Source organism: Spermophilus citellus (assembly GCF_964194105.1).
Source record: "Spermophilus citellus genome assembly, chromosome: 2".
NCBI classification, from domain to species: domain Eukaryota; kingdom Metazoa; phylum Chordata; class Mammalia; order Rodentia; family Sciuridae; genus Spermophilus; species Spermophilus citellus.
In genome coordinates, this window is record NC_138183.1 from 65,852,090 (window position 1) to 65,870,729 (window position 18,640).

Consider the following 18,640-nt stretch of genomic DNA (forward strand, 5'->3'; position numbering starts at 1 on the left):
TGGATAGTAGAATAAATCATGGATGAAATTTTAAAAATTTCTTAGAGGTAAATGACAACACCAGAACAACATATCAAAATCTCTGGGATACTATGAAGGCAGTACTAAGAGGCAAGTTTACTGCATTGAGCTCATTCTCTAAAAGAATAAAAAGTCAACAAATAAATGATCTAACATTACATCTCAAAGCCCTGGAAAAAGAATAACAAATCAATACCCAAAGCAGAAGAAGATAGAAAATAATTATGATCAGAGATAAAATTCAATGAAATTGAAATAAAAGAAATAATAATTGGGAAAAATGACAAAACAAAAAGTTGGCTCTTTGAAAAAATAAATAAAAAAGATAAATCCCTAACAATGCTAACAAAGAGAAAAAGAGAGAAAACTCAAATTACTAAAATACAAGAGGAAGAAGGAAATATCATAACATACACATCTGAAATTCAGAAGATAATTAGAATCTATTTTGAAAAATTATACTCCAATAAAATAGAAAATATCAAAGACATCAACAAATTTTTAGACATATGACCTACCCAAACTGAATGAGGAGGTCATACACAATTTAAGCAGATCAATTTCAAGTAATGAAACAGAAAACGCCATCAAAACCCTACCAACCAAAAAAAGCTCAGGATCAGACACATTCTTATTTGACTTCTACAAGACCTTCAAAGAATTAATACTGATACTCCTCAAAGTATTCCATGAAATAGAAAGGAAGAAAAACCTTCCAAACTCATTCTATGAGGCGAATACACCCTCATACCAAAACCAGAAAAAGATGAACATCAAGGAAAGATCAATATCCTTGATGAACATAGATGCAAAAATTCTCAATGAAATTCTGTCAAATCACATATAAAAACATATTAAAAAGATAGTGCACCATGATCAAGTGTGGTTCTCCCCAGTGATGCAGGGTTGGTTCAACATATGGAAGTCAATGTTATACATCATATTAATAGACTTAAAAACAAAAATTATATGATCATCTCAACAGATGCAGAAGAAGTATTTGACAAAATACAGTATCCATTCACCTTAAAAACACTAGAAAAATGAGGGATAATAGGAACATACCTCAACATTGTAAAAGCTATATATGCTAAACCCAAGGGCAGCATCATTTTAAATGGAGGAAAATTGAAAGCATTCCGTCTAAAAACTGGAAAAAGACAAAGATGTTCTCTTTCACCATTTCTATTCAACATCATGCTTGAAACTCTAGTCAGAGCAATTAGAATAAAGAAATTAAAGGGATACAAATAGGTAAAGAAGAACTCAAACTATGACTATTTGCTGATGACATGATTCGATATCTAGAAGATCCAAAAAGTTCCACCTGGAAACTTTTAAAACTAACAAATGAATTCAGCAAAGTAGAAGAATATAAAATTAATATCCATAAATCAAACATATCCCTATATATCAACGATGAATCCACTGAAAGAGAAATAAGGAAAACTACCCCATTCACAATAGTCTAAAAAAATAAAATATCTGGGAATCAATCTAACAAAAGAGGTGAAAGACCTCTAAAGTGAAAACTACAGAACACTAAGGAAATAAATTGAAGAAAACCTTAGAAGATTAAAAAGACCTCCCATGATCCTGGATAGGAAAAAGTAATATGGTCAAAATGACCATACTACCAAAAGCATTATATAGATTTAGTGCAATTCTTATTAAAATCCAATGATATTCTTCATAGAAATAGAAAAAACAATCATAAAGTTCATTTGAGAAAATAACAGACCCAGGATAGCCAAAATAATCCTTAGCAAAAAAAAAAAAAAAAAAAAAAAGTGAAACAGGAGGCATTACAATACTAGACCTTAAACTATACAGCAGAGCTATAGTAACAAAACACGGTATGGTATTGGCAACAAAACAGACAAGTAGACCAATGGTACAGAATAGAAGACACAAAGAAAAACCCACATAAATACAGTTATCTCATACTAGACAAAGGTGCCAAAACATTCACTGGAGAAAAGATAGCTTATTCAACAAATGGTGCTGGCAAAACTGGAAATCGATATGCAGCAAAATGAAATTAAATCTCTACCTCTCAGCCTGCACAAAAATCAACTCAAAGTAGATCAAAGACTTAGGCACTAGAACACAGACCCTGAACCTAACAGAAGAAAAAGTAGGCTCATATCTTCACCATGTTGACCTAGGATCTGACTTCCATAACAAGACTCCTAAAGCACAAGAAGTAAAACCAAGAATCAATAAATGGGATGAATTCAAACTAAAAAGCTTCTTCTCAGCAAGGAAACAATCATGTGAGGAGAGAGCCTACAGATTGGGAGAAAATCTTTACTACATGCACCTCAAATAAAGCACTAATCTCTAGGATATATAAAGAACTCAGAAAACCTAACACCAAAAAAACCAAATAACCCAATCAATAAATGGACTAAGGAACTGAACAGATACTTCAAAGAAGAAGAAATTCAATCAATAACAAATATATAAAAAAGTTTCAACATCTCTAGCAATCAGGGAAACATAAATCAAAAATAAACTGAGATTTCATGTCTCTCCGGTCAGAATGGCAATTATCAGGAATACAGGCAACAATAAATGTTGGCGAGGATGTGGTGGAAAAGGTACACTCATACATTGCTGGTGGGACTGAAAACTGGTGCAACCACTATGGAAAGCAGTATGCAGATTCCTCAGAAAACTCAGAATGAAAGCACCATTTGACCCAGCTATCCCACTACTTGGTTTATACCCAAATGACTTAAAATCAATGTACTACAGTAACACAGCCACCTCAATGCTTATGGCAGCTCAATGCACAATAACTAGATTATGGAACCAACCTAGGTGTCCCTCAATAGAAGAATGGATAAAGAAAATGTGGTACATATAATGGAATATACTCAGCTTTAAAGAAGAGTGAAAGTATGGTATTTGCCAGTAAATGCTCAGAGTTGGAAAATATCATGCTAAGCAAAATAAGGCAATCCCACAAAACCAAAGGCCAAATGTTTTCTCTAATATGCGGATGCTAATTCACAATAAGGGGGTACTCTAGGGAAGAATACAGTTACCTTAGATTAAGTAGAGGGGAGTGAAGGGAGGGGAAAGGAAGGAATATGGGGATAGGAGGAATAGTAGAATGAAACAGACATTATTACCTTATGTAATACATACATACATATATATATATATATTTACACACACACATATATATGACTGCATGACCAATCTGATTCTACTCAGATTCTACTTAGATGTATACTCAGAAAAATGATAAATTATATTCCATCTATGTATGACATATCAAAGTGCACAAATACATTCCACTGTCATGTATAACAAATTAAAACAAATTTTAATCTTTTTTTAAAGTTAGATCTCTAGTTACATAGTTTGAAAGGCCATAGAGAAGTGGTTAAAACCTGATACTCTCCAGTCAGACAGACTGGAGCTAGAATCTTGGTGTACTATGTACTCCCTTTGTGACCTTAGACAATTCACTTACCTCTGTGAATATGTTTTTTCCTCTTTAAAAATGGAAGATAATAAAATATCTACTTCATATTACCATTGTCAGAAATTATTCCAAAGGGTGCTTATAAAAATTAAAAGTGGGAAATGAGAATTTTATATCCTTTCCCCTTACTTAACAATGTTAAAAATTTATTTTCCAATAACATTATATTTCCTTGAAAATACATATTTTCTTGATTTTTAATTATTGTACACTGTTAGATAAATACACTAATTTTTAAAATTATAAACAATGTACACTAAGATTTTTAAAGCACATTCATGTCATTGCAATGATACACTTATTCATAAATACTGTGTACAACTTTACAGAGGATACTTAAGAATTAGCTGTTCAAAAGATAGCAGCATTTCAAAGGCCCTTCATATCTACTGCATCAGAAACTCTCTAGAAAAGTTTACTAAATTCTATTATGATGAACAATGGGAAAGTGTTTATCCTATCTTTGCTAACACTAGCCACTATTTTTTTCTATAGTTTGTCAATTTGAATGACAAAAAATCAATCTTGCTGTTTTAATTTGGAACACCTCCATTTTCTTTTAGAAGAATAAGGGGAAGCCAAATGCGGAGGGTAAAGACAACAAGTAGAATAGAAAACCAGAAGGGAATGGAATGGAACCAAAGAAGAAACCATGTAAGGGAGAATAAAATAACCATCACTAAAAGAATCTTAAGTACCTAGTCTGGAAATTAGTTTCAAATGGAGATACACATTTATATCTATTTTTTTTCTTATAGCATTTGAGAGATAGAAGCATAAATAAGAAAAAAATCAGAACTGTATTTTCACTATACTAGGAAATAACAGGGAAAGTGAATCTGATAGTCAAGGGGAAGAGGGTGATATAACTGCAGATATATGTGAAAGTAATTTCAGTAGTCCACCCAGAAATCTACTCAATAAGGAAAGGAGTCAATTAAATCTAGAAGGTTGCTAACAGGCTTTAAGAGGAGGAGAGTGTCAGCTGGGCTTGATAGTACATGCTGTAATCCCAATGACTTAAGAGACTGAGGCAAAAGGCAAAAGCCTCAGCAATTTAGCAACATCTTCTTTCAAAAATTTAAAAAATGAAAAGGGCCTACGGTTTAGCTCAGTTTTAGAGCACCGGTTTCAATCCATACCACTAAAAAAAGGGGGGGGGGGGAGTGAGTGTCAAAGATATCAGCAATACCCATGCTATTTTTTAAGTGTAAATTGAGAAGAGTCAAAAGATACAAAGTAGAAGCATCTGTTGGTAATTAGAAGAGGAGACTTCAGGTTCTGAAATTCCATCAGCAAGGTTATTATAGGGGATTACAGAGTTCAAAGTACTCTCATCTAATACAGACACAGGGTAGAAAAGTTGAGAAGTTTTAAAAAAGCATTGGTTGGGCATTCATGCAGGAAGTAAAGTGAAGAAAATAATGAATACCCAAAATACTCAAGGATTGTGAAACAAAATATTAGCCAGTGATGGTAAGAAGGAAGAATAACAATCATATTCAGAAAAGACTAAGAGTTTTGTTGATAGTTTCAAAGTGGTAGTGGTAAGGTATACAGATCTCTAAATTCTAGATCTATACCACAGAGGGATAGACAATAAAAAGGATTTTTAAAAAGCTAGATTTAAATTAAGGCAAGAAGGTAAAGGATATAAAGAACATATGTTAGGCATTAGTTCATTAGAATTCATGTGGCAGGAGAAAGGCTTCAAAATAGTTTCTTAGCTCTTTTTACAAGAGTATTAAATAAAAAATACTTTCCTTGGTTTATTTATAGTATGCTTAAATGAATTTAAACTCAAATAGTTATGTAAAATTTTTAAATGTTTTTAGAAGAAATAAAAATAAATGCTACAAGCTTCCAGAAAAAGGAAAATCAATGATAAGCTGGAGACATGCAGGAAAAACTTTATGGCACTGATGATAGTAACAGGCAATACCCATATGACTTAGTATTTGAGGAAATTCCTATTTCCTAACTGGAAATAGAATATAAAAATAGGACATAGATAGAAATTTCTATTTCCTTTTTATTCAGAAACATACTTAGGATAAGACACTGAAAACAGTTTAAAAAGAAAAACAATCTAAAAGTTTAGTTGTTTAAAGAAGACAAAACAGATGGTGTGGGAGAGATACTATAAATTTTACTGCCAGATCTATCATAAAGGAAGTTTTGAAAAAACAAACAAAGATTATAGCACTCTTCAAAAGTTTTTTTTCTTTGTTTTCAATGGTTTTAGAAAGTTTCAATTTATCTTTAATGTTACTTACCTTATGATTAGAAAAATTGCAAACAATCATAAAGTTCTGCCCTGATTTGAGATGAAAATCTATGTTTTTAAAGGAACAAACAGATGCTATAACATGTACATTTTCTAGTCTTTAACATTTATTTTCAAACCATGGCAGAAAACTTCAAGTGAAGTATGGATGACAGAACTATTTGAAAACCTCCTAATTCATACTTCCTAATTCATTTCTGCCTCTCAATTGGTCTTAATCATCAGGTATGAAAAAGTCCATCAATATTTAACACAGACATGCCTGAATAACAGGGAAATACATAATTTTTATTACCTCTCTAATCGGGTAAATAAGAAAGGAAAATTGTAATTATGTTTTAAGAAAGCTCAAATATCCATTACTTTTAGAAAATAATGAAAATCATCAGATTTTAAATTAAACTAAATAAGAGTAATCTGAATAAGTGAACAGTAAGCCAAAAGGTACTTATCGAACTACTGACGAGTAGCTTTATCAATGTAGTTACTTTTTCTAAGCAATTTCTCTATAATATATAGAAAAATGTGTCACATGTCCATGTATGGAATATGTGCCTAAATATTAATTCTCTTATAAAATATTTTAATTATAGAAATATACTTATATCCAGCCGAGTTTGAATTATTAAAAATATTGAGATTGTTAATTACAAATATGAGATTGTAAGGAACATTTACAAAATGGAAATTTTCTAAAAACAGAAACATACCCTAACAATACCAGAAAATATTCCTAAAAATAATTTTATAATATTTTGATACAAACAGGTATATCACAATTTACTACAGGCCTGTTTCACTTAGGAATATTTTCTGGGTAATTCTAAACCAATTCTCACTAAGTACTAAATAATAACACAGTGTTGCATTCTTTTGCATAAATTTTTATTTTTTATTTTTGGGGCCTCATGCATCCTAGGCAAATACTCTACCACTGAACTACATCACTAGTCTTGCATCCTATTTTTTAAAAATATCATTCAAATTATGACCAAAAGTATGTAAGAGCCATCTATGTATGACCAAAAGTATGTAAGGGCCATGTTAATGGAATTTTATGTGAAAAGCAACTTGCATTAAGGAAGCTATGAACTATCTCAAAATTAAACAACAATCAAGCATATCACAAATATGTATAAAATAAGTAATGTTGACATTTGTTCCAATCACATCTTAAGAAAATCTTAGAAACTGTGATCAGCATGGAATTTAAAAAGAATACATTCTTATCATACTTTCTTCCAAGGCTGTCTAGTTCCTAGAGTGCTCTTTAGATTGAAAAAGTTCTGATTCTAATAGAAACCATGATTTTTCACTTTAGATTATGGAATTTGAAATACTGACTTTTTTCCTAGAAAGTCAAAAAAGGTCTTTTGTTGTTGTTGCTATTGTTTTGTCTTCAGTTTTATTAAGGTAAAACTGGCAAATAAAAATTGTGTATATTTAAGTTATATAACATGATGATTGAATATATATGTATACATTGTGAAATGATTACTTTAATCAAGCTAATTGATATAGAAAGGGTCTTAATCATACAAATGTTCACATATTCATGTTCATATTAAGAAGAGGTATAAGAAGAAAATTAAAAAGCTAATTGAAAATATCACTTTCAACTGAGTACAATGAAATTTCACTAGATTTCTTCCCTTTACTTCAAATAAATTAAACTTTTATTTCTAAAACTTTCTTTGTATTCTACCAAAACAAAAATTTCTAAGAGAGATAATAATACCCATTAAAGGCTATATCTAGGGACTAGAGAAATTAAATTGTTCAGAATCATAGGTAAAATAATTTTAAGGCTCTCAGGATTTTGACACCAAAAATTATGATCAAATGTTCCAATGACTAGTGTTTATGGACATGAAAATATCTGTATACAACTAACAACAAATTGAGATGTATTCAACAATAAATCCATGAATAAGTCATACTGTATTAATTTCTGCCTTTTACATTAATCATTTAGACTTTTGCCATGTGATCAAAATAAAACCTTTGAGTGGAAAAATATAATAATTTTATGTCTTAATGACACAATATATGATTTGCCACAGAAAGACACTAGAAGATACCAATATAACTGAAGCATATTTACACCCAAAAAAATAAAAATCAAAGAAGAAATGGACAGAAGAAATAGCATGGAATTAGAAGTAGGGAAACAAAGGCTCTCATCACATCTGCTACTATCTTGCTGTATAACCACTGGCCAATTATTTAACTTCTCTATACCTCAATTTTTCTTGTCAAAAAATAAAGAGATTTATTATTGTATCTAAGGAATCATTCCCCAAATTGTCCTAGAAAACACTTTCAATAAAATGACAATAAATAATTGAGAGGGACATTGAAAAGTCTTTCATGGTCTAATTAAGTTTAGACACACTACATACTACCAAGAAATTGGTTCTAGTGACATATAATGAGGCTAAAGTCAGCTAGTTTGTTGGAGGACTCTAAGATATTTCTCAATGATCCACACCTTCCAGTATTCATGTTCTTACATAAATCTCTTCCTTTAGCATGTGAACTAAATTTCTTGACTCACTTGTGAAGAAGAAAATATTGCAAGAGTGTGATGATGTGCTCTCTGATACTATGTTGTAAAAAGACCATGGCTCCCACCTTGGGTTCTGCTCTCAGCTGCTCTATTATGAAGCAGCCCTGTGGAGAGGTCCTTGTAAGGAACCAAGAAATAAGATCTGAGGCTTTCAATGGCCATGTGACTGAGTTTGGAAGTAGTTCTTCCCCTAGTAGAGCCTTCAGATGAGACTGTGAGGCCTGATACCTTGAATAGCTAAATTGTTGCCAGGTTCCTGACTCGCGGAAACTGGAGATAATAAATATTTGTCTGCAGCTGCTATGCTTCAGGGTAATTTGTTATACAGCAATAGATAACCAATATACCCCAATACCTAGACTTGTATTTGTTTTTTTATTGCTATATCCCTTCAAATGTTCTCAAGAGTATTTTACAAATAAGGAACAAACAGTAAAGTATTAATGTAGTTAAGTCAAGCAAGAGTCCCACAATCAAATCAATTTGGGAATTACTGCCCAATTTAATATCCTCTTGAAGATGTTCATTGCATATTACACAATAAAGGCTCTGAGAAGTTCTTCATTTCTTTCCTTCAGTTCTTTATTTCACAGAACATGTCAGACAACTAAGCCTTTATTCTAAAAACACCCCTTAAAATATTTATGTAAAGTGAACTTTAGAGACTCTTAAAAGCCTTTTTTTTATTCTCACATAAAATGCCATACTCTATTTGAAAAACTTAAGATACCTTGCCAAGTTGCTGTAGAAATTTCAAATGTCTCTCTTCAAATTGTGTGGGGTCTCTGTCTTCAAATGCACCAGAAAACCCTAGGGCACCAATCCTCATGTTTGGTAGCATGTCATTTTCTGTTAATAGTTCATAATCTGGAGAAATACAGAAAAATACCATCTAAAGTTGGCAAATACATTCTCTGCATTAAACTCAAACACATTCAAGCTGACAAAATAATAAGAGTGAGTTAGAAATACTAAATGATATAAGAAAATGTAAATGGTTAGATTATCTTAATAGAGCCTTTACTTATTACTCATATCTGATTCACTTTCAAGAAAAATTTTTACAAAGAATGATTATTTTACAAAATAGGTAATTTTAATATTTAAAAAAAAGGTATATATTCTGATTTTTGTGGTGAGAATGGTGAGTAGGACTGAAGCAGGAAGTACCCATGGGGAAAATACTTGTGTATTTAGCTCAATATTTTAAAGCAGATAATAACAACCAAAACCAAATTCACTTCATGTTTAGAAAATCAATCATTAATAAAATATACAGGAACCAGTTGAAAACCTAAAGAACTAGTATTAAAAAAAAAAGCAAGCAATGTAGTCAAATAAACATTTGTACCCAAATAAACATGCTTCTCATTACCTGGCAAACTAAAATTAAGTTGGAGTCTAATACTCCCATGTTGTGGGCATGTAATAAATTCTGTTTCTTTTTCCTTTTCAAATGAGCAAACAAACAAAAAACGAAGTTACTGAAGAATAAAAGGCATTTTTAAAAATAAAAGACTACCCAATCAAGGAGATCAAAATATGTATAAAGCATGAGAAATCATATAAATTAAGAATGCCTAGAAGATATCATAAAACCTTTTGATAGGGATTGCAGAATTAATAAAGTTTATTAAATACAACAAAGAAAGATAGTGATCAGTATGATGACTTAATCAATACATACCTGGAGTAAATAAACTGTTAAGATCTCGTATAATAGCTCTGAAAGAAGGCCTAAAATCTGGTTCATAATCCATGCAATTATTTATAAGGTTTGCTAATTCTGTCCACTTTGGTGCAGGAAGCTGATGCCTATCTTCATAAAACTGTAGCTTCTACAATTAAAAAATAAAATGCTGAAAATAAATTGTATAATGATATACAACATTCTTATTAAAATTAATGTGTTAAGAATTATCAAATCATCTGGAAGAAACATGAAGGATCACAAAGTCATTCTAGAGTCAGTCTGTATCAACTTACTCTTTGAGAATCTAGAGCATTCAGAGGCTTATCTCCTCCACTGCAGATTTCCCATAAAGTGGTACCAAAACTCCACTTGTCTGTTGCCAAATTTAGATTTTTAGGATTTTCAATGCATTCAGGTGGTACCCACGGTATTCTCTCCTGAAGAACTTTTAAATGATAAGGACAAAGTATAATAGTTAATAATCCCCAGAAATAAACCAGTGTTTTACATGCAAATAGTTTTCAAATTTATTTGAATAATTGAGTCTTATTTTGTTGGAGGGGGAATGCTCATGCTCACAGTTGCATAAGCTTGGAAGGTACATTTGAGATAATCTAATTCAATATTGCAGCTTTTACAATGACAATATAGAGATGAACAAAAACTGACTGATTTGTCAAAAAGTTACACAATTTGTTAGCAGAATGGACAGCATTAGAATCCTATACAAGGAATTCCTTATCACTTAAACTTCTTTGCATTAAATCTTAGCATCTCAAATGGCATACTGCTTTCTCTATCTCTTCCCATTAGTTCACCTTTCAAAAAAAATTTTTTTAAAAAACTACAAAATTTGCCCTAAATACTTCCTGATATTTAAAATTTTTCTTTATAATGTGAAAATAGTAAATGTGTTGTTAATGACTGAAAGTGCTTAATGATTTATTAGCAGTGGCCATCCTGACTTTCAGATAAACAAGGATCAACAGACATTTACCATAACATGAAGTGAATGACTAAATTATACTAAAATATTCTAGGTATTGATAAATTGTTTTCTGCTCAGATCATGGGAGTTCCAAAGTAAAGTTTCTGTGGTCCATGACTGCAACAGAAAGATGATATTCAAAGAAAGAAGAAGCAATATAATTCTGTCCTCTGATATTCTAGCACAGGTAGATGAATAGATTGTATATACATAATAATACACTATTGTATCTTTCAGTATATTTTGGTAAAGCAATGTGAATATTTTTGCTGTATAATCAAGATTAAAGAGGACATCAATTCCCCTCCTCTTCATCATATGAATATATTTTTTCTCTATCTTTATCTCCCATGGGAAAGGGTAAAACTTCCTTGAGTGCCAGATCTAAGACCCTATTAGATTTTCTGCCCTATACTATTATTATTGTCTGTTATTGTCTATACTATTATTGCTGTCTTCACTTTTGGATAAGCCATCAAGTTTAAGTACTATTGGATCAAGTAAGATACTGTACATCAATTCCAAAAAAATTGATCATTTTAGATTCTAAATTAGAACATTTCATTAGAAAATTTAGCTAAGATAGTGAAATACAATTATAATATTATTTGGACACTACCACCGCCAAAAAAAAAAAAAAACTCTCAACTCTTTGAAACTTTTACTATTAACTTACTGTGTAAACAGAAGATTAACAGGCACACAAAAAAAGGCTTTTTTAAGAAGAGTTATTAAATGTCAGAATTAGCCAAATAATTAAATGAGATCTCAAGCTGGATAACATCTCTTTTCACACAAAAAGTTTTTTTAAAAGTAACTAGAGAAAGGGAGATTTTAAACATTTACCCTGGCTCAAAGAATAATATTAGAAAATTTCAAATTAAAATGAAATAAAATCTCATTTTCCATAAAATAATTATGGACCAAAATTCCATAACATAATTAGGGACCAAAACTGTTTTTTAAAAATTATCTCACAGTCCACAGTGGCATGCTTATCATGAAGAAGAAATGGACAAAGACAAGACTGTAACTGTAACTTAACTGAAACTGTTAAAAGGGATAGCTTAATATTGTTATTTAATCAATGTTAAATGCAATCCCTATTGAACTTACTGTCCTTTGGTAAAACTGTAATACTAATGCCAGGATCACTAAGTTTGATGAAAGGAGGATTTCCTGTTTTCCTGTCTTCTTCTCTGATAAGCAGAATATTTTTGGCACATACATTCCCATGAACAAGGGATTTTTCTTCCTATTAAAGTTAAAAGAACATACATTGAAATATCAATCCACAAGTATTTGAGCAATTAATTTGGTCCAGACCCCAAAGTAGATTTAAAGAAGAAAGATATGTAAGATAGCATAATAAATATTAACGTGGTAGCATGCTTTGAGACAGTAAAAGTATTTATGACAGTACAGTTTTCATTTGCACTTTACATAACACAGTAATTTATACCCAGGATGAATAAATAAAAGCTACCCAGTATTACTTCACTTTCCAAAGCTGAGATTCTAAACAGTATATATTTCTAGATGGGAGGAAGTATTGTTTTCAGTTCAACAATAGGACACAGGTACATTTTGAGGGGTCTGAAAACTGGGTTGACTCTCTAATATGCTGCTTCTCTGTCAACACTGCTTTCTACTGGATATAAGGTTCAACTGTCCCCAAACACTGTAACAAGGTATTTTCTGCTATCCACAGCAACACAACATATTTCGGCATAATTTTTGGTCAAATTTTCTAACCCAACTGACACACTACAGATTGTCCAACAGTAGTTCTATGAGACCAATGGGATGAAAAAACTGTTTCTTTCCAAAGGCATTTTATTTAAAATGTATACATAAAATAATCCCTTTCATCACCTAACACAGACTTTTTGAATGACTCAGCATCTCACAAATTTATTTCTTTTTGCCAGATCAACATAATTTTACAGTGCTTCATAAAATAAAACAATAAGTTGTGATAAAAAAATGCTAATTACTTACTAGAAAATGCATGGCCCATGCCAACTGTTTAGCCACTTCAAGTTTCCATAATATATTTATAGAATTTTTATTCTTTTTCAGATATGTATCTAGTGATCCATATTTTACAAACTCCTGAACCAGAATATCTGCATTAAAATATAGGTAATAATAATAGGGCTCAAGTATAAACATAATTAAAAATGTATGTTTTAAACTTTTATAAATATATTTATAGTTATCTTTGAATATCTAGATAAATTAAAACTAAACAAAATTCATTAATATAAATGAAATATAAATGAATATACAGAATTTTTAGTTTTTAGTTTATTCACAAGAGTAAGATATAGCAATATAAACAATTATATATAATATTTTAAATAATCACATGTAATATACATTATACAATATTATATATGCTATTACTCTAGTACAGATAAAGACTATTTCTGATATCAATATCTAATAATTCCAGTCAGTTCCATTAATAATTCAGTCTTATTTATATACTTTGTCTTTTGAATTCTAAATAATGAATGAATTATTTGGAATTATTTGAAAGGGCCAATTGTTTCAATGTTGTACTGAACAAGCCAAAATCTGTATTGCCATGGTAAACATAAAAGGTTGTAATATGTTTGTTTACAATAATATTCTATTGTTTAGTCATTGTAACAAAAGGTGAATTAACTGTCTTCTGCATTTTAACTTCATTCATTGGGTTCCTTTTCAACAAGGCATAACTGCACAGTCCTAAAATGTTTTCTGGTTCAACAATATTTAATACCTACTAAGTTATAGTTTATACTGATACCTAACTGTGATCATGAAATTGAATTTTCTATATAAGCAAGAATGGATTCTCTGGGAGAGGTATGACACTAGCATAAGAAAGCAAATGGTTTTACTTACTCTCATCTCCACAGACACATACTCCATAATTTAAAACCAAATGCTTATGAGAAAGCTGGCTCATCATGCTTGCTGCTTCAAAGAAAGACTGGGGAAAGAAAAATAACAAGACATGCAAAAAATTATTGTGTGACTTTTATTCGTTAGTATCCATAGTTCAGAAAGATACTCTCTGCCATTAAAGAAATGCACTTTCTCCTATACTCAGCAGGCTACAGTGTGTTTTGGTACCCTTATATGGACTTGCAACTGACATCAACCTTAATTTTCATGGTGAGGAAACCCTTAAGTAAGTCTGGAATATGGAGATAGCAATGAAATAAAGCAATAGTGGTAAAGAGTACTATGAACAATGCAAGTCAAACAGGCTTAGACCTAGAACTCCTGGAATACAGAGAGACACTAGACATGTGATATGGAACTAAAGTAGGAGGATGTAAACTTTAAACAATGGTTCCTAAATAATTAAGAATGGTCTCTCTGCAAATAAATAACACCTATCTCAGGATACTGGTATAGTATTGATATCACTCTAACAACCAAACTTTGACAAGAATTTCTAATTCTATGAAACCCATAAGGCTCTGGACAGCCAAGTTTAAAAGCCACTAATTCAGGATATGAAGAGATGTAATAATACCAATAACACAATGCTAAAAGTAATTAATTTGGAAATCAGCTATTATTTTAAAAATTCCTATAATTTTCAATAGCCCCATCAGAATGCATTCTCAGAAAATTCCTTGACACACTTTTTAAAATTACAGTTTTGAAAATCTGTATACATAAATCTGTGTGCATATGAAATCACATCTCTACATAGTATAAACTACATGAACTGCCCAAAGAACATACATACCTCTGAATAATTTCTATGTGCTTTATCCAGAACTTTTAAAAGAACTTCCGTTTCATGCAGTTGACCATAGTCTCCTACTTCTCTTCTTATACCTTTAAAAATTTTTGTAAAAGTGCCTTGACCAAGGCTTTCATTCTTTAAAAGAAAAAAGATTTAAAAAAAATTAGTAAAATGAAGAAAGATGTGGGAAATAGGAAATATAACCAATGATGAAGACAAAAAATACAAGGCCATTGTAAATATTTCCTTTAAAAACTAAACCTAGATTTGAGATTCTAAATTAATTCTTTTATTCTTCTTTAAAAGTATTTAAAGACAGAAAACAAGGATTAATGAATAAAGTACATTTTGGTTCTAGCCTTTTTAAAAATCTTCTGCATTGGCTGTAATTATCACTTTTTAGAGTCAAGGTTTACCTACATTTATAGATGAGTCTCTTTTTCTGTTTGCCTTTCCTACTAATGCAAGAAAAAAGTAAACCAGTGTGGTCTGGGAAGGCAGAATATCTGACTTGTTCCTTATCATTAACTAGCTATTTGACTTTGTATGGACTATTTTCTCTCTTTGTGCTGCACTTGTCTTGGTTTCTTCATCTGAAGAATAAGGAAAATAACAATCTTTCCCATAGAATTTTTTTAACAATAAGTGAATGAATACATGAAAGCACTATGGTACAGACTATGACACATAATAAATTCACATTAAATAATAGCTACAACTAGTAATAACAGTACCAGTATTTCTTGTATATCTTCATTGACTGTTGAAAGCCTACACTCTGAAGCAGGATTATCGGTGTCCATATCCAAGCTCTACTCCTTATTAGTTCTGTAATGTTAGTTAAATTTCTTGGCCATGAGATATTATGCCTTTACAGTCTGGGTAATTCTACCATCTCTTCATGGAATTTTAACATCAATTAGTCTTCAAATTTCCCTTCCCTTAATTTCTTTTTCATTTCTTTCTATTTGCTGCACCCTGGATAATTTCTTCAGGTCTATCTTTTAATTCAATAATAGTCTTCAGTTATGAGTTATCCGCTTTCTGATCTGTCCATTTCATTTAAATGTCAATGAACATATATTTGATTTCTGTGTCTCCCTCCAACCAGAGTTCTTTATCCTTTAAAATAATGTCTTATTAAGCTGGGCACAGTGGAATACACCTATAATCCCTGTGACTCAGAAGGCTTAGGCAGGGAGATTGCAAGTTCAAAGCCAGCCTCAACAATGTAGGGAGGCCCTAAGCAACTTAGTGAGACAATGTCTCAAAATAGAAAATAAAAAAAATGGCTAGAGATGTGGCTCAATGGCTAAACTGATGGATTAGCTTAACCCATGGATTCAATCTCCAGTACCAAATAGTAGTAGTAGTAGTAACAACAGAAACAATAATGTCTTATTTTAAGTTGTTTTCATTTTCCCATGTTTTCCACTTCTTTGTTTATCTTTAAATACACATGTTTTGCAGATCACACTACTAGCATAAACTAAAATTCAAAAGCTTATGACTTAAATTCTTAGAAGAGTCTCTTTTTCCTAAGAGCCCAATTAAAATAGACAATGTTCCTTTTCCTCTCCTTTTGCAAGTGGGTCAATCTTTCTTTTTCCATATATATTTTTTGAATTGAGGATAAATATTCTTGAGGGATATGACTCAGAGATGGTCTCACTTTTAACTCCTATCCTTGCACAGGCCTAACATATGGCCCTCTTCTTTGTACTGCTTTGAATTTTAAACTCCATGATAAATGAAACTAATCTCCATCCTCCCAACACCAACAGACAGTCAACAGACAGTCAAATCATCAGCTCTTATATACTGTTTTACTTTCAGTTATTTCCTTATTTTTAATCCCTTGAATTTCCTTTAATTTCTTGAGAACTTGAGATTTAAGATATGTCTTTTATAGATTTTAAATTTTTATGATTTGTAGAGGAATATTTTTAAATTTCTGGAAAAAAGGCTTTCATTCTTAAAATAATTAATTTTGCCAATTTCTCACATAAGATTGGTATATTCTTTATAAGAAATAAAAATATTTAAATTACAAGTAAATTTTAACAATATGGTTTGTAACAAAATAGTTCCAAATGTCACACGAACATATGTAGGATAGTAAATCAAGAAAATAGTTATTGTTTTAACACTTGTTTTTTTTTTTTTTTTTGAGGTGCTGGGGATTGAACCCAGGGCCTTGTGCATGTGAGGCAAGCACTCTACCAACTGAGCTATATCCCCAGCCCACTGTTATTGTTTCAAGAGGATAAAAAAGACAATAATAAGTATCTAATGACTTACGAATATTAAATCTTCATTTCTGATTTTGTGAAACACCATTTGGTTCACATTATTATGCCTCTGTAATGTTGGTGAGGTTGGTACATCAGAAATGCCATTGGTTCTGAAGACCAGAAGATTTGATTTATCTAGGAGAAAAACAATAAAAATATATTTTTGTATATATATGTGTGTGTTTATAACTATATATATCATCAAAACACACTGAAAATACGAATTGCTCCAAGGATGAATAAAATGAAATGTGTTCTATATGTAAAAAAGTCTTAATAACTCATTATTGTTAATCTTTTTTCCTAGAAAATTACTTTAGGTATCTATTCATTGAACTTTTAAGTACTCTTACCAATTATTTCATACATTCAAAATCATAATCTCTTCCTTAACAAATATAATTTTTTCAGCATTTCAATAATTTTAATAAGACTTATTAACTCAATAAATTACCAATCTATTTTTTAAATATAGAAAGTAAAATCCTAAAAGCATGTTTAAGTTTATATTTAAAAACACCTGAGAATTTGGTAGTGAGAACTTCCAGTTCAATAAGTAAGCAACTGATTTATACCAAGTAATTATTATCTTTAAAATGTCATTTTTACAAACACAGAAATTCAAGTCACTTATATACAACTCAAACCAAACTATACAATCCTATTTGATGATGTTTGCATGATAAAATGAGACAAATTTAATTTGGTTTTGGACTACTGCTTTAATATTTTTTTTGAAATCCATGTATTTAAGTTACATCCTACCACAGACACAATGCAAGACCAGTAATTTTTTTAAAATAACTAGAAAATTACCTTTTGGCTTTGGGGGACAGCATTTAGTAAACTGGAAAATTATATTGTCTGAGCGAACAGTTTCCATCTGGTAGCAATTCAAAAGATCTTTAAGATTACTGAAATTCTTCTTAGTTCCACTGAGATTATATTCTCTATTTTCATTTTTAGTAATCAAACAGTGTTTATATTCAATGACACTTTCTTGCTACAAAGTTTAATTATAAAGACAGGGAGGAAAAATCACAATAAACATCATAGTGATTATTCTGTCAAAAAAATCGCAAAACAATCAACAGAATATTCAGACATTTGAACTGTGAATCCTAAAATAAGTGCTGGTATAGTGATATAATCAAGAATTTCCTCAAAAAAAGCATAATTATAATGTCATATAGCCTTTTACTAAAAGTAAAAAAAATTAATAGTAATTTATTAGATGAATAATATATAAAATCTAAACCTAGTGTTATCATGGTCCTTCATAAGTTTGCTTCTCCCTCTATGTTCAACCTCAGTTCCTGCCCCTTCCAACATGCAATCTATTTTATAGCCAAATTAAATGACTTAAATAATTTCAAGTACCTACCACACTATTCATACCTTGGTAACTGTATTTGCCATTCCTCTACTATGATTGTATACCCTCCCTGAAATGAACTGTTACTCATTCCTTAAAACTCAAATCAAGCTCTACTTTTTCTGTAAGGTCCTAGCAACAGTTATCTATTTCACAGAAA

General features: G+C 30.8%; 1 protein-coding gene across 3 annotated transcripts in view; it reads right to left on the reverse strand.

Moving 5' to 3' along the window:
• The window catches only part of JAK2 (Janus kinase 2), a 139,916-nt gene that overhangs the window by 14,341 nt on the left and 106,935 nt on the right, over positions 1-18,640 (reverse strand). For all 3 annotated transcript variants that reach the window (XM_081279363.1, XM_081279362.1, XM_081279364.1), the window contains 9 exons: positions 17,922-18,108; positions 17,113-17,240; positions 14,812-14,946; positions 13,953-14,040; positions 13,059-13,186; positions 12,174-12,312; positions 10,363-10,514; positions 10,064-10,214; positions 9,107-9,243 (listed from right to left, as the gene is read on the reverse strand). In XM_081279363.1, the coding sequence (XP_081135489.1) occupies positions 9,107-9,243; positions 10,064-10,214; positions 10,363-10,514; positions 12,174-12,312; positions 13,059-13,186; positions 13,953-14,040; positions 14,812-14,946; positions 17,113-17,240; positions 17,922-18,108 (1,245 nt within the window). The remainder of the gene's footprint in view (positions 1-9,106; positions 9,244-10,063; positions 10,215-10,362; positions 10,515-12,173; positions 12,313-13,058; positions 13,187-13,952; positions 14,041-14,811; positions 14,947-17,112; positions 17,241-17,921; positions 18,109-18,640) is intronic.